Source organism: Rhineura floridana, chromosome 2 (genome assembly GCF_030035675.1).
Source record: "Rhineura floridana isolate rRhiFlo1 chromosome 2, rRhiFlo1.hap2, whole genome shotgun sequence".
NCBI classification, from domain to species: domain Eukaryota; kingdom Metazoa; phylum Chordata; class Lepidosauria; order Squamata; family Rhineuridae; genus Rhineura; species Rhineura floridana.
In genome coordinates this window covers 133,806,808-133,822,748 of record NC_084481.1, presented here as the reverse complement: position 1 = coordinate 133,822,748, position 15,941 = coordinate 133,806,808, and the positions used below count along the sequence as shown (strand labels likewise).

The following is a 15,941-nucleotide window of genomic DNA, read 5'->3' as shown; positions in this document are numbered from 1 at the left end:
AGCATAATCCCTATGTATGTCTACTCAGAATGACTCAGTTCCACAGATTTATTCCACAGTAAGTGTGAATCGGAATGCATCCTAAAGCCACAGCATTTCCTAACACATGCTTGATTTAAAAAAGAAAGAAGTGACAATGTCTTCACTCTGTTTAAAAAAATGGGGGGAGAGGAGTTACTGAACAGCTAGTTTCAAATGCCTAGTTTAGAAACTCCCAAGTATTTTAGATTTCCTTCCGTTTTCATCCAGTTCATTTTGGGTCTCTTGTTGGCCACACCCAATATTTAGAAAGCAATATGAGCCTTAAAAATTGAAGCAAGCCTAGCATTTGGAAAACTAATATTTAAAAAGTGCAATAAAACCAAAGCAAAATTGGACTATAAATACAGCCTTAGTTGTAACTAAGCCAACAAGAATAGCATGTTTAAAGCTGTCTAATTCTACATAAAAATAGTTCAAGTATTCCTGGGCATTTTATACCAAAGTAATTTTTAAAGTTACTGGACAGAGTTTTAAACAAGGACAACATGTTGCTCTTGCAGCAACAATATAAAATAATTACACATTGGGTGCAAGCTTAAAATCATGCAACATGCCAACATGAAAATAGATCCCACAGAAGCACCTGCTAGGCCTCACTCAAGTGTCCAAACTATAGCTCCTTCTATTATTTTTAGTGTACCTAAAGTCACCATTCTTACAGACTATTTTGAGGTACACTAAAAGCAAACAAGCTACAACCCCAAAGTTTGCAAGCAGTGGCTTCACCCCAATTAAATGGCATTCAAACAAATTAGAAATGAGGACAGGGACTGCAGGTTCTAGTCCAAGGACAGCCTCAAAATGTTGCTGTTAATGGTTCCATGGAACTTTCAACGGAGATGAAAACATCCTAATCACGGGATACGCACTGGCCACACCAAATGGCATAAAGTGTATGTGTGGGGAGGGAATCCACAGGTGCCCACAGATAGCCAGGATCAAGTCTGATGCTGCGGGAGCTGATGGTTCTTTAAAGAATGGTCAGAGGAAGCAGCGAGTACAGCAAGATGAAAACAGTGAGTTCAAGAACCTTTTTACCTTGGATTTGGCATTTGATAAAGAAAACCTAGTTTCAGATTCCATTAAATTTCTTAAATAAATAACTTTGTTAAAAATGCAGAATTGGGTGTATATTTCTGGTTCAGGAATAGTTCACTAAACTCATTTCAAGACAGCTCCACCTTGCTACGTAGTTATTTCAAGCATGTAGACCCCACCTTTCCATTGGAATACACACGGCAATAAATATCAACACAGAGACAGACAAATTACAGGACTCTAACAATTATATGATGAATAAAAATTAAAAATTTATCTTACACATAGATAAATAATCTACAGTCATACCTTAAAGCAGCTGCAGTTAGAGATCATCTTGAAAAAGCAGCACTCCGAAAAATATAGCTCTCTGAACTTTGGAATATTATTTCTCTACCACATCCCATGAAGGAGTCTTAAAGCGATGCAACATTTAAAGAAGTAAAAGCACTAGTATTCTGTAATTTTGTTATTATATCTGGTACATGAACCTTTTTGAAAAAACAAAGCAATTTGTCTAATACTAGCATGGAGCAGGTTTTTGCCTGCCCAGCACCTTCCGCCTTGGAGCGGTGGGGCTGTGGTGGTGAGTACACTGCTCCATCACATCCCACTGATGTTCCACTGCTGTACAGCTGGGGGTTAGGATTGCTCTGCCAGTTATTCTCAAGCAATAGTTTTCTTTTTTCCTACAAGTACCTGTAACAAAAAACATAGCTCAGAATGCGAGCATGCTGGATATTTTATGGCCACGTTATACAATTTAGAATCCAATTTGCAGTATTTAATTAAGAAAGTGTATTCCCTCTTACCTACCATCACCACCACCACCTATTAATCCCAGATGAACACACTGGATTCTGGTGCTTCTGTGGCTGAGAGGCATATCATGACAGGATGCTCCTGTTTAGTAATTCCAGCTACAAGAATTACCAATTACTATTAAGATACAGGGTCTTACAAACTTAAATAATCTTAGAACTAGACATCCATTTGGGATGTAACCTGGAAAATGCAGGGGGAGGCAGAAAGAGAGAGAAGGAATGAAGACAGGGCCCATATTACAGCAATATCTTTATTAGGCCAACTAAAATTTTACATGTGCACAAGCTTTCACGTTCACAAAAACTCATCAGGTTAGGAGATAAACATAGTTTGGGGGGGCACCGGACAAGTGATAAAGCCATGGTACCTGCATCTGGTCAAAGTCTCAGGACAGAATGCGGAAGAAGGTAGTATGTTCTAATCAGACTCTTTTAGGTGCTATGCAGGTTTCAGGCTGCACCTAAGCTGTAGGAAGAAGGAACATGCAATGGCTGAACCCAATCTCTACGAATGTAAACTACAGCTGTTATCCAGGTCTGTCTTCATCTTTAGGCAAAAGACACAGATTTCTTGCTAGGGGAGGCAGAAACAGGGATAAAGAAAAACCAGGCAGTTCTTGTATTAATGAAACTGGAGATTAATTTTAGGTTAATCCTGATTAAAGGAAAATGACCTTATACCACTTGAAGATGGGGCTTCATTCTCCAAGTGAATCTTCTCTCAAACTGTTATGTAAAGCTATGCAATTTGACTTCCATTGACTTTTTTTTTTTTTACCTAGGACATCGCCTACAAAGGGGCATTCTGTACCTTTTGAAGGTTCCAGACCACTTTCAAGGCAGTCCATGTACAATACATTTCAGTAATTCAATCTGGAGCTCACCAAGGCATGAACGACAGGAGCAGGGAATATCTTCCTCTAGTGGGTACTGCTTGTGAATCATCCAAAGGTGGTAACAGGTACTCCAGGCCACAGCCACCACCCTAAGAATCTAGTATCACTGCTGGGTCCAAGAGGAACCCAAGACTACAATCCTACTCCATGGGGTAAGGAAATTAGTTTGATCCTATTCAAAACCACAGCAACTGGCCCACTACGTTCCCCACCAGCATCAACTCAGCTGGGTATAAAGACACCAAATATCCACCTCCCCAAACCCTGACCAACAAATGGCACTGAACATCCTGTTGATCAAGCCAGCCAGCTTCTCATGACTACCTGTTACCAACTAGGGGAGGCAAAGATCAAGTGGAACGTCTTGTATGAATCCTGTGGTGAAATCAACTCAGCTCATCTAAGCACCTACACCGAGTATCCATTTGTACAAAAGGAAAAAACGGTACTTGAAGTTCCAAAGCAATTTTACCCAGCTATATTGCATGCAAGTTGAGGAAAAACTTCATTTCTTCCAGTGCAAGAAAGACAAGCAGTTTGTCTTATAGTAGAAAAGCATAAACTTGTCTTTGGTTAAATCAGTCTGCAGCTATCCTGTGGAAAAGACTGTCAATAATTGGCTTCTTTCACCTCTGTTAACCATGAACAAAAGTGCCATTTGGTTTCAAAATGGACAAAATGCACCAATGGGTAGTCAGCTAGTTGAGCCAATGGGGTGGAATAACAACAACCTGCAGCATTTTCTTTTCCCCTTTGTTGGCACTTTCAATTCCCTTCATTAAGATCTACACAAAGCACCCCCCACCAGCTTCTTTCAATGAGGCATTACACGCCTGTGTTCTTGTATTTAAAAGGGAAAAAGGGGCCTAAATTTTTAAACACATTAACTGGTGCACACAATTTTTGTGTCTTTGCAATTGGAATACTGTTACATTTTAGCTCTTGAAAATAATCATCACAGCAAGTCTAGGGGTATTCCAAGTTCACCAAATCTTATCTTTAACACAGGGTTAAGAAAAATGGCACACGGTCACACAAAGCAGAAAATCAGAATACCTGCTCACCTCGTGTCAATACATTTAAGATGAAATCAAGAGGAACATGCTATAGATATGTATATACTACAGAGAGAGAGAGAGAGAGAGAGAGAGAGAAGAGAATTTTGTTATTGTCTACAGTACTTAAAAGAAACCATAGTTGTTGCACAAGCACATGTGTTAGCAGTACAGACACTAAGAAATTTGCATAACAAAATATGACAAACTCTGGCTTAAAAGTACAAAACGTCAGGTCTTTAAAAGAATTTTAGATATACGCTCACAGGGTCTGAACTGGTGGTGACTGACCAGGAACGAGACTTTGGGGCCATAGTGGATAGCTCAATGAAGATGTTGACCCAGTGTACAGCAACTATGAAAAAGGCAAATTCCATGCTAGGGGTCATTAGGGAAAGACACTGAAAATAAAACTGCCAATTTACAAATCTATGGTGCAACCACATTTAGAATACTGTGTACAGTTTTGGTCACCTCATCTCAAAAAGGATATTGAAGAGTTGGAAAAGGTTCAGAAAAGAGCAACAAAAATAATCAACACCCCTATGAGGAAAGATTGAAGCATTTGGGGCTCTTTAGTTTAGAGAAAAGGCAACTAAGAGGCAACATGAATGAAGTGTATAAAATTATGCATCGGCATGGAGAAGGTGGATAGAAAAAAGGTTTTCTCCTCATGTAGCACTAGCATTCATGGACATTCAATGAAGCTAAATGTTGGAAGATTCAAAACAGACCAAAGAATGCACTTCTTCACACAGAACATAATTAAACTATGGAATTCACTCCCAGAGGAGGCAGTGACGGCCACCAACTTGGAGGGCTTTAAAAGAGGATTAGACAAATTCAAGGAAGATAAGGCTATCAATGACTACTAGTCATGGTGACTATGCTCTACCTCCACGGTCAGAGGCAGTATGCTTCCAAATAACATTTGCTGCAAACCGCAGGAGGGGAGAGTGCTCTTGCGCTCTGGTCCTGCTTGAGGAATTCCCAGAGGTATCTAGCTGGCCCCTGTGAGAACAGGATGCTGGACTAGATGGGCCATTGGCCTGATCCAACAGGCTCTTCTTATGTTCTTATAATAATTCACACAAGAAAAATATAACCAAAACATGCAGAAAACAGCAACACTGAAACGTTGTGTCCCTAATAAACATTCAAATGACCATAATGGCAGTTCTGTTTTTACAGTGAGGATGCATTAATGATTGCCAACGTCTTACTCCCACCACCTCTGAATAAGCTCTAATCAGATTTTCCACTTTTTATAAAGTACTTCCGTTCCATCTCACATGCACTCCAAAGTTTGTCTCAAAAATAATTAGACACACACTGTATCAATTTATTTATTTATTTTATTATTTGATTTATATCCCACCCTTCCTCCCAGTAGGAGCCCAGGGCGGCAAACAGAAACGTTAAAAACACATCATAAAAAGACCTTAAAATACATTAAAACAAGACAACGTTAAAAACATTTTTTAAAAAAGCTTTAAAAACAACTTTTTTTTAAAAAGGGGGTTAAAACATGTTATTAAAGACAACATATTAAAAGCAATTCTAACACAGATGCAGACTGAATTTATCATTCCTATGCTTCATGCCTAGAAAAGGCATCCCATACAATTGGGAGAGGGCATGAAGGTTGTTGCGTAGGTTTTAAAATTTTCTTCTCTGAAACTATTGTTCACAAACTGGATGGACACACTACACTATAACCATTTGGTAAATGACACAATACTTGAATATTCTAAATGCAATCCTAAAGCTGAGATACACTATTACAGTAAGCCCAGGACAAGCTTAAAAACCTGCATCCAGGTCTCCTAACTCTTCTTCGATATATGACAAGGAATCTGATCAGAAAAGAATTCACACTCACCCGCACATATTCTGTTAAAGTCCTGGAAAATTAGTGAGACTTAATTCCAATGAAGCCTGTGAAGAAGAAATCCGTATGTTGACTATACCTACAACTTGCTTGCTTTCTAAAATCTCTTTCAACTGTCCCTAATTTAGGCCGATTGATATAATTTACCATTGCACATTTGGTTAAGAATGTAAGAGACCAAGGGTCCAACCTGTTTCAAACACTGCCCCAACAAGATGCCTCTAGGAACTCCACAAGCTAGGCATGAATGTCACAACCTTCTCATAGTGTCTCCCACCTCTGCTGCCAAATGGAAATCACAAGTGCATTGCCTCTGAATCTGGAGGGTCTATTTAGCTCTCACAGCTAATAGAGCTATCAACCATGAATGTGTCTAACCCCCTTTTCAGGTAATCTGAGTGGCCACCCCTTCTTGTGACCTCTAGTTTCTTATGTGAAGTACTTTGTCTGCCCTCAGTCTGTTATTAATCAGTGTCACTGACTGACCCCAAGCTACAGTTTTATGGAAGAAGTAGCAAAAGTTGCTCCTACTTGGTCCTTTGGGTTGCTGTCTTTTGAGACAGCTGAAGTCCCTGGTAAATGCTGCAAGGACTGGGACCCCCTGCCTGACCCTGGCTCCAGAGAGGGGCTGCAGTTAATCACGCAGCATCTTGCATCAGCTCCTGGCTGGGTCAGGAGGCATAAAAGTCCAGCTGCCCTTGGGTGGCGGATCTCCCACCGCCAGGGACACCACCGAAGGGAGTTGGCCCTTGGGGAGCCCCTTAGGGAGTTCCAAGGGTGAAGGCACTACCCTCTTTCTTTCTTTCTTTCTTTCTTTCTTTCTTTTTCTTTCTTTCTTTCTTTCTTTCTTCTAACCAATCTAGAGTACATTGGGAAGTGGGGAGGGCATGTGGCTCATGTGTGAGGGAGTGAGTGCAGTGAACTGAATGGTAAGAGAAAGTTACCAGATGCCTGTAGAGTGAGAATCTGGGGACTTCCCAGGAGGATCCCTCCGCCTGTGCAGCTCTGAGACGGGCTCCCGTCTTGGATGAAACTTTTTCAGTTTTAAATTCAGTCAGAAGGGTCTTTTCTGACTGGGGATAATTTCTTCTGGATAAGGAAGAAACGTGAGATTTCCCACACAGCTTTGTTGTGATTGTTGGAGTCTGGAATTCGTCAGAATTGTCTGTGAAAGAAAGTCTTCCAGCAGCTCAGACGGAGCGAGGATTTCTATGCTAGCTCAGCTGAATAAGTGACCCGTTTTTTTTTCTTTAAAGAATAACGGATTAACAGGCAAGCATCCTCCTGTCTACGCTTATAACTTTCTTATCTATACAGCTAAAGAGATTTGTCAAAGTAACAGCAATTAAGATAACCTAGGTGAGTTAAGACTTTCCTTTTTTACTCACGGAACTAAGAGGGAAGAAAATAAAAATAGCCTATCTTTCTTTTATTGCAAAAAGCTGACATGGAAAATAGCATTTTAAAGATTACACGGATGAGGGATTTCTGATTGGAAGAGAAAAGAAAAATCTTTTTGATTTATAAGACTTTTGTGTAATATATGTCTGGGACTATTTTTCCTGATCTACTTTTTTTTTTGACGAATCTGCTCATTCTCTCTGCTACTAGTTATTAGGACGCTGTGAACTAAAGCTGTTTTTGCACTTCTGGGCATATAAGAGATAAGGGCTGTCTAGCGTGTGACGCCAGTTGGTTGGAAAGATTAACTCCTTTGTAACTGGATAAAGAAATAAACTGCTCTTTGCTTGGGACATTGAAAATTGAAGGAGTTTTGTTCCTTTGGCTTTAAGAATGACAATTAAGAAGATCATGGATGTACAAGAAGGGACTTTATCTTTAGACATGTTTCAGAAAATAATGAATGGGATTAACGCAATAAAACAAGAACTGAGAAATAATAGACAAGCGTTGAGAATTGAATTTCACGAAATGAGACAGGAGCTGAAAGAAATTCAGGATTCTATGAAAAAGGAGAATAAAGATAGATCTGGAAAACCAAAAAAGGATGAAAGAGAAATTAAAGGCAAGGTTCAAACTATGGAGATTGGATTAAATATGGACATGAAAAAAGATTTGGATTTCCTGGCTGTGACGGATCCTGGAGACAAATATTACAGTTTGGAACTCAGCGCTGTCCCTGAAGGAATTGAAGAGATTGGAGATAAAGATATTATCGGTTCAAAAAAATTCCTGGACTGGAAGGGTTTGATGGAACTTGAAATGGAGAAAGTTAACAGAATTAATCCCTGTTTTGTGTCAATGGAAAAATCTTCAAGAGATGTACTAGTGTATCATGTGGAAAAGAGGAACAGAGATGTGGCTTTGCAACAATACTTCAGTGATACGTTTGGAATTGATGGCAAGAAAATATCTGTGATGGAGGAAATTCCTATCAGACTTTTATTATATGACTATGACAGCAAGATTTTTGGGTGCGTAATGATGGAAGATGGAAGATGGACCCAATAAGGATAATGACAGAAGAGCGATTTGAAATTACTGGACTTAGTAGACTTGATGAGTTGGATTATTTGACATGTTTATTTAGAAAAAAAAAATGATTGACATATATCTCAAGGATTGGAAACTTCTCTTTGACTTTTTGTGGAAGATTAAAATGATATGATGTTAATGAGATTTGAAACTAACTAAGATAACCACTGGAGGAAGGTGATTTTATAATCTATTAAAAGATAGGTTTGTTATATATTATAGATTTATAGCTGAACTATGACAAATCAGAAGTCAATATTTTTATTTTTTTTTATTTTTTTATTGTATTAGTTATTGATTTGTGTTTTTTTCTTTTTGTATTGTTTTGGTTTTGAAAATTTGAATAAAAAATAATTGAAAAAAATAGAGTGAGAATCTGTAACTGGCAAAACGCTGGCCCTCCCTGGGTGTGAGACAGAGGAGGAGTAGATGTGCCTTGTGTGAAAAATATTGAATGGGTCTTACTAATTCTCGCAGAGGCTTACTGGGATAATTGGTTCAGGTAGGTTTTGTTGGTGGGCTCTTGTTGGGTCCATATCAGGTGTTTAGGAGGAGTCTTAGTAAGGAGGGACATGGGTGATGCCACCCCAATTTCGGTGATCACGGGTAGAGGGAAGTATAGCCATGGGGGGTGGTGAATTACCATAGAAAATGAGGGCAAGGCTATCTACGCCTTCTTCCTTGCTGCCATTCCTTTCATGGATAAGTTCCTTGTTGCTCATCGGCTGTGCCCACTGGCCTGTGTGTGTCGTTGTTCAATGCCAGATTGGTACACAATAAGACCACACTCATCCATTATTTGATCATGGATGAAGGTACCGATTTGGTGTGCATTACCAAGACCTGGGTGGGTGAGCTGGGAGGAGTTGATCTGACCCAGCTTTGCCCACCTGGATACTTGGTGGGCAAACACGTGGTACTCAGTTTTAAAAAACACAGTGCCATAACTAGCTACCTCACATTAATCAGAACCTATTCTCATATTCTTACTCCTAATTTCATACACTCCTTTCTAATCCTCTTTGGTTTCATATACCCAACTGCTATTAACGTTAATCCTTCCACCTTCTCTTGGCCTTTAAGCAATACAACACTACTGCATAATCCACTTCAAAATGAATAACTGATTCTTCTTGCCTGTCTCAAATCTTCTCTGCTGACAAATTCAGCATATAGCCTCCAACTACCTTTGAAACCAAACAGCACTTGGCTTCAGTACTCCCTGAGTATCTTATACTTTCCTTTTAAATACTGAATTCTTGAATCCTCAACCAAGCTCTTCATTAGTCCTGAAAGCAGAACAATTTTAGAAAATTCCTCAGAGTTTTTAAGACTGTCTGCATATTCAGCACCAGGTGTGATTAGACACACACACACCCCTTACAACACCACACCCTTGAAATCCTAGATGCAGTACACACCTAACATTGTTTGTTGAGGTTTTCTGCCTTTATTATAATAGGTTGGTTAGATAGAAAGGTTGCGGATAATTGTACTGGAATCTTGCTTGTGCTGTATTCACTTTCAAACGCAAGCCTTTCAAACCAATCCCCAGTAATATTGTCTGGATCAACTGATTATACAGGAATGCAGATGTCATTAGTCAAAATGCCCAAATATTGCAGCACCAAAATATGTTCATGTTGGTTCTACCTTAAGCAAATCAAGGCTGCTTGTTGACTGGGAGCATGCCTGTAGTTAGCACAATGTGCTCTTTGTTCATCTGACACAGACACCAACAGGTGCTCAAGCTCTGCTTTTACCTCACTCCATAAATCTCTTCAGATTGCCTCTCTCCAAGAGACATCTGGGTAAGAAAGATGGCAACTGAAATCTATTGCTCAGTTGACACACCGTATAACATAGATCTTAATTATCAACAAGGAATGTTGCAAGGGCCATCTCTCTTTTCCTCACCTCCACTTGCTAAAAAAACTAAAAGGCTGAGAATTAGAGAATCAGAGACTCAAAAAGGAAAACACAGTAAATGAGTAGCTAGGCTCCGTTCAATTAAAAACGTCCTGCTGGTTTGTAAAACTGGGCTTAGATTTTACAGCCCAAGCTTTATTCATGTTTACTCGGTTATCCTCAAGACAAGATGCATAGGACTGTACACTATGCATACTGATATATACCCACATGCGTGATATATACACATACATACATACAGGCAATATGACACCCCTGCACTCCACATTCAGTGGACTACCAACCTTTTCCCGCTCTAACACACGGAGATGGTACCTCGATACCTGACTTTCCCACCTCTTCCGCTAAATACCTACTGCTGCGGGAGGAAAAGATCAATGTTTTTATGAGTCCTTCAGCCATCCTGAAAACAGTTGCTAAACAGTATCGTTAACAGCCCGGTCCCACGGAAGCCTCTCGGTGTTCAGTAGGGCTTAAGCCAAGTCAAATGTACACGGGTTGCAGTTTATAAAATGAAACATAAACGTAACAATCCGATGTACACTTACTTGGGAGTAAGCCCCACTGAACACCCGCGGGACTTACTTTCAAGAGTCACCCACAAGGCCAGGCTATAAAAGTAATACGTAATCCGCGTGTACAGCACGATCCTACGGATGTTTACGCAAATAATTAAGTCCTGTTGAACTCAATGGGGTTTGCTTCCCAAGTACGTACGTAGGGCATGCATCGTAGTAGTACTAGTGGTCTTGATTCATCTGGACGGGGATTACCTCCACGCAGGTAAGCGCAGCAGTCAGGCCAGGGGCAAAAGAAAAGAAAGAGGCTCCCTCCTTCTTCCCTCACAGGCCAGACTTTAAAAGCACACACAACCTGTTTGGCAAGGTGAAGGCAAGCGCAGCAACCCCCACCCGCCTCAGCCATACTTACAGGGAGTGGGTGAAGGCGCTGAGTCCCTCGGGCACGGCGGTGAGCCCTCTCCCGGAGCAATCAACTCCCCCGTCCCCATCGCAGTTGCAGGAAGCCGGGCATGGAGGAGGGGAAGCTCCTCCGCTGGGCCCGGCCCAGCTCCCGAAGCCCCAGGCGAAGAAGCCGAGCAGAGCCAGGCAGCACATCACGAGACCCTTCCTCGTCACAAGACCTGCCAAAGGGTCGCTCGGGCGCCCCAGGCAGCCGCCTAACAGCGGTCCCCTTAAGGGGGAAAGGGCCAAGCCCTCTCTCTCGAGCTCTCTCCTCCCCTTTCGCCGGGCCCTTCGGCGGAGCGGAGCCCTTGTTATCGCGGCCGACTGGCCGCCTCGCTTCCCACCTCAGCTCTAAGCGTCAGCAAAACCGAGTCCCCTTTCCTTTCCCCTCCTTCGCCACCGCTGCCTCCCGTCAGCAAAATGCCCCCGCGCGAAGAGCCGACGCTTCAGCGCCTTTCCTTCTTCCCGGCTCCATGGAAAGGCGGCAGCTCGTCGTCAATCATCTCACACGAGCAGGTAATAACGTGCCCCGCTGGGCTCTGCCATTCCAGCTTCCAAGCTCCCCTTTGCGAGGCTGCCGCGTGTAACGCAGTCCCTCTACGAAACTAACTCTTCAGCCATTCTAGCGCTCGGCTGTTTTGCTTTGCCTTGCCTGGAGCCTGCCTTCTTTCGCCTTCTAGGGTTGCACACAATACGGTGACTGCGTGTGCGCTTAACGAGCCCAAGCTCCTGCGCCTGCTGCTGCGCTATGCAAATCAACGAGGTGTATATGCTAATGAGGGGGCCGTCCTGCCCTCCCGCATTGGTGCAAAAAGAATCTCAGCCTCATAAATATGCACATTTCTCCAAGCATCGTTGTGGTTGTTTTTTTAAAAAAAAGACACCTAGACAGCGTCCAACGGGGAAAAGAAACGGGCTTTCATTGGCGAGCAGAACGATGTGGGCGTGCCAAAAGGGGATGAGTGACAAGAAGGGCGAGGCGAAGGACGTCGTCGGTAACAGAGGGGGGACTACGCAGGCTGGAGGGGAGGCCGCTTTTTCTAAACTAAAATTTAATATTGCATGCATCTTCCTGCGCACGGAAGTTATCTCCTCGCCTGGGATTCCACTGGCAGAGATGTGAGGATGGTATTTGATTGCATGCCTCGTATGGCTCTCCTTTAGGGAGGCTACTGGAGTTAAGCCCGTGCCAGTGAACGTTTGCAACCTGAAGGAACCTGAAAGCTTGACTCAAAATGATCCTCAAGGTAGTCATGCCTAGACTCCCTTGAAAAGAGTGGAATGCCCAAATTGCAACTACTGTCAAATTGATTGCAAAGGCTCTTCTGCATGGCTGGCTTTCTCTAAATTAGGACTATTATATCTGATTAAAAATATAGCCCACAGTACACCTCGGACAGAAACTACTTAGGGGCACTTCTGAATATGAGTTTATTGCGGAATAAGTGCTGCTTAGGGCTGCAACTTTTTTTGCAGCACCAACACAACATAACAATGTTTCCCACAGCCCCAATACCAAAGGAAAGAAACCTATTCCCAGTGACTGCCACATGGCCAGTGCGAAGGAGAATCTCATAAGACCTCAACATAGAAAATGTGAAGGAGACTAAGCACAGTACACACACGAGGCTTTTATAACAACAACATGGCAGCCTTGCACGAGGCCTATTTTATCACTTGCATTCTTCAGTATTGCTATTTTTTGGGGGGGAATCAAATGGATTTGATATATTGCCCCCCCCTTGGGCAAAAAAAAGCACAGGGCTCCATTTTGCGCATTGTGGAGCAAGATAACTGGTAACATAAGGCTGGTAACATTTGCTCTTACTCACTTCTGAAGGTGTGCACGCACAGGTGCAAACATATCTGTGCACATGCCCAGAACTGAAAACGGTAATGGAGGGTGGGAGAGAAGTGATTGAGGGGAGGACAGAAAAATACAGCCTAGCTAAGTTCTGTCAAGCTCCACCCCTTGATATGGAGAGAGAAGAGCCAAATAGCAATTAATATTATGACTGAAAAAAGAGAATATGCGGAAGCAAATTTGCAAACCTGCACACCGAAAAAAAAGGTTCATTTCAAAAACAGAGGAGGAGGCTTTCTAAATGGATATAGCCAGGTCCCACAACATTTTTAACTTACTACTTTGGATAGTAACATCACATTGCAAAGATGTATCTAGACCTACCAAGCTAGCCAGCCACCAAATGCCAAAACAGGACAGTTCTGTAGCCTGGCTGGGGGCATAGTGGTGGATCATCCAGGCATTTTTCAAATCCCTCACAACTATGTTCCGTGCTGTGGATTTCTACCATGAAGCGAGTTGTGCAGAGGTTTACACAAGGTTTACCACAAAGTGACCTATGGCAATCATCCCACCAACAGTTTAATTTGTTTTTAGATCTCACTATCATACAAGGCATAGATGAGCTCAAGCCATTTGACAGTGGGGATTGAGTTGTCACAGGGTTGACTCCCAAGAAAACTAAACACTCTGTCAAAAAAATGGTGGCTGCTCCTTTTGTCCTGTGAACAGTGAATCAATACAAGTCTAATATCATACATCCCTCTTTGATAAATAATGTGGACAGATCTCTCTAAGAAGGGAATTTTATAACTGGGCACGACAACAGAACAAAAGCTTTTAAATTTAATTGTGTTTTTCAGATTACATGCTGAAAAACAGGCAAAACTTTCACTGCTGAATAAGCAATTGCTTATTATGCTAAATTAGCCAGAATTTGAAAAGTAATATATGCTGATGATACTTGCAATTTTACAATATAGCAGTAATCTTGTGAGCTTACATGGTACTGTTTCCTGCTTTGTTCTATAAGCATTCATATTACACACAAAGAAGAGAATTAAAAAGAAAAGAAAATGCTACTAAGGAGGAATGCAGTTGTCATGCCCCATGTAATCAGTTAACACAGATATGGGTGTGGTTGTGAGTTGATTCCCTTGTAACTAAACAAACAGATTTTTGCAAACTGGGAAAACATCATTATACATAATCTAAGCACATGCTTATTCTCTTGCTAAAATCCAATGGGACTTAAAGTCCAATGGAACTTTAGCTGGATCATGCACATAGACTGTGACAGCCACTGAATTGTTTTGTTTTATAGCTTTCAATCCTGGAAATTTTCCTTTGATTTCTGTTGGTTCAATGTTTCTGGTATATATTTAATAAAATTAGAAATATACTCAGAAAAAGTTTAAACTCCCATTTTAAGAAATCATCTTTTATAATTTTTTGCTACTCTGATTTTTGCAGAGTGCCAAGAAAAAACTTTCATATACGGATATAATTGAAACATTTTGGTATTGATGAGGTGAAAAAAGTGGAACAAAAACATTTTATTTTATTCTCCCTTCTAGCATCATATCTTCCCAATTAATGTGGGTTCTGGGTTACCCAGTGTTTTCTATGATTTTAACCCACAGACACATTAGTGGTTTGGGGAGTCATAAACTATGGTCTGTCAGCAAATGCTCACAAGTGTATAGGAGTTGTTTTTTAAATGATATACTACAGGGAGGCAAAACAATGACATTTTGGGTGATGACCAACATTAGCCATACTTGGAAGAGACCCATTGATTTCACTGAGTTTACTCTGAGCATGTATTCTGAGCCCGTGGTTCTGAAACCCACTTTGCCAGACAGTCAACTCAGTATCTCTCTTTTAATCAGAACTATTTTATACAACCAGAAAAAACAAGGTATACAGAAACTTCAAAAAAATGTACAGTCTCTGGGGATGGTGAACTGAGGATGGTGATAATGACGATGAAGGTTGATGGCAGGTAATTATATTGTAGAATTGTTGAAGAGTTAGATTCAACAGAGGAGAGGTAACTTCTGAGAGCTACAGCTTCTGGAAGAGGCAATTCTGGCAGAGGAATAACTTCCGACAGAGAGATAGATAAAAAAGGAGTGTTGTCCTCTGGAGCTACTAGGCCTGCTGCTTGCTTCACTGATGACTGAAACAAACTGAGGCAGATATTGGAGGGAAAACTAACTAACCAATTAAAGAGAGGGGTGATGTCACCTGACAGGAAGTTACTGTAAGGGAGTATAGAGATAGGCCGCTAGAGTTCCATAACTCTAACCTAATAAATGCCTTCTTTAGCACAACGGAAGGAGTCTCCCTGTGGAGGCAGCACACTCCCTGTCTGGAATTCTATGGATTCCATCACCTATGTACTATGATGATGGGAATCAACATTACTAACAAACATATTATACAGCTTCAATACAGACTAAAGGAAATGTACACTAGGTTTGAGCTTCTTCCTTGGATACAAGGAGTACTACTTCAGTAATTGGTCTGGCGAAGGTCTTTTGGGTACCTTGCCTGACAATCGTGGTCTGGACCTTGCGGACCTTTCCATCTGCGCTAGGGACCACTCTTTCGATGACTTCTGTCTTCATGCTGGTAACTTCTGGACAGATTTCTACATCCTGGTCTGGAGCGAAGAGCTTATAACACTCCCTTTCCTCTGGAAATGTAGCTTCTGAGTTTAAGAGGAACTCTGGGCCTTTAAGCCATGTTGACACTGGGAGCTGTGCTCCTGGGATTGCGTGTGTGATGTGGTCTGCTGGATTCTGGTCGGTGGGAACAAAGTGCCACTGTTCAGGTTGCATGGATTTTCTTATATATGCTACCCTGTTGCTTACGTACACATAAAACCTTCTGCTCTCGTTGTATATGTAGCACAGAATTACTTTGCTGTCTGTGTAGAAATGTACAGCATCAAGTTCAAGGTCCAACTCTTTTTCCGCTAATCCTGCAATCTCTATGG

At 41.5% G+C, this 15,941-nt stretch overlaps 1 protein-coding gene across 3 annotated transcripts in view; it reads right to left on the bottom strand.

Moving 5' to 3' along the window:
* The window catches only part of LGR4 (leucine rich repeat containing G protein-coupled receptor 4), a 125,162-nt gene extending 113,234 nt beyond the window's left edge, over positions 1-11,928 (bottom strand). For 2 of the 3 annotated variants that reach the window (XM_061610590.1, XM_061610588.1), the window contains exon 1: positions 11,102-11,928. In XM_061610590.1, the coding sequence (XP_061466574.1) occupies positions 11,102-11,286 (185 nt within the window). In that variant the 5' untranslated portion in view covers positions 11,287-11,928. Of the gene's footprint in view, positions 1-5,737; positions 5,794-11,101 lie in introns of all 3 variants that reach the window. The other variant, XM_061610589.1, reaches the window with a different exon arrangement.
* Positions 11,929-15,941: the final 4,013 nt, after the last annotated feature.